Raw genomic sequence first — 1,002 nt, forward strand, 5'->3', positions numbered from 1 at the left:
AGGCGCGTGGGGGGAAGTACACGGTCAGAAAGCAAAGCGGCCACAGGAAGACAGGAGAAAAAAAAAGCCCGCAAACGGATCGCCCCCCCCCCCCCGCCATAACCAAGCCACACATACCGGCTGAGTCTCCTCCACCTGACGACGCTCGATGGTGGCCTCCTTCATGCGGGCACGGCGCGCGCGGCGGTCATCACGGCCGCTGTCCTTGCCGCGGGACTTCTTCGGGCCCTGCTGCGCGGCATGGTAGTCCGCCAGCACCTTCTGAATGGTGCGCAGCGAGGCCCCGGCCGCCAGCGACACATTGGCCGCCTCGCCGGTGCCCACCAGCCGGTTGAGCAGCTCGCCGCAGATCTTCAGGAACCGCCGGTACTCGTCCCAGGCAACCTGCTCGGCCTCGGCGATGCGGAGCTGCTCCAGCGCCTCGCCGGCCTCCTCGCCGTCGGTCGACTCCAGATACCCCTCCAGCTTGGCCTGCAGGTCCATCAGCATGTCCAGGTCCACCGGGGCAGCGAGCTGCTCCTCGGCGCACAGGCCGGCCAGCTGGTCCAGCGCCTCGGCGACCTCCCCATCACGGGGCAGGCCGGCCAGCAGCGGCCCCAGGCTCTGCTTGGCGGCCACCCGCTTCGGCACCACCGTCTGCGCCACGGTGGCCTTCACGGCGTCCCGGTCGGCCGACAGGGTCACGCGCGCCTCGAACAGCTGGTCCGCCGCGCCGGCCAGCACGGCCGCCGTGGCCTCGTCCAGCGACGAGCCAGCCGCCTGCAGCGGCCCGAACACCTCGGTCTCCAGGCGCTGCAGCATCCGCATGGCCGGCGTGATGGCGTCCTCAATGGCCACCAGGTAGTCCGGGATGGCAACCGGCTCCTCGGGCTCCGGCGACGGCGAGGGGGAAGGCTCGGGCTCGGGCTCGGGCTCGGGCTCCGGCTCCGGCTCCGGGGCGGTGACGGGCTCCTCCGCCTCATCCTCGGCCGGGAAGTCCTCATCGTAGTCATACTCCTGGCG

General features: G+C 71.2%; 1 protein-coding gene across 1 annotated transcript in view; it reads right to left on the bottom strand.

Annotated features, from left to right (window-relative positions):
* Positions 1 to 24: 24 nt before the first annotated feature.
* H696_06030 (hypothetical protein) overlaps positions 25 to 1,002 on the bottom strand; it is a gene marked incomplete at both ends in the record, with an annotated part of 2,567 nt that continues 1,589 nt past the window's right edge. The window contains one exon of the mRNA XM_009499797.1: positions 25 to 996. Within this exon, the coding sequence (XP_009498072.1) occupies positions 25 to 996 (972 nt within the window). The remainder of the gene's footprint in view (positions 997 to 1,002) is intronic.

Source organism: Fonticula alba (genome assembly GCF_000388065.1).
Source record: "Fonticula alba strain ATCC 38817 unplaced genomic scaffold supercont2.17, whole genome shotgun sequence".
Classification (NCBI taxonomy): Eukaryota; order Rotosphaerida; family Fonticulaceae; genus Fonticula; species Fonticula alba.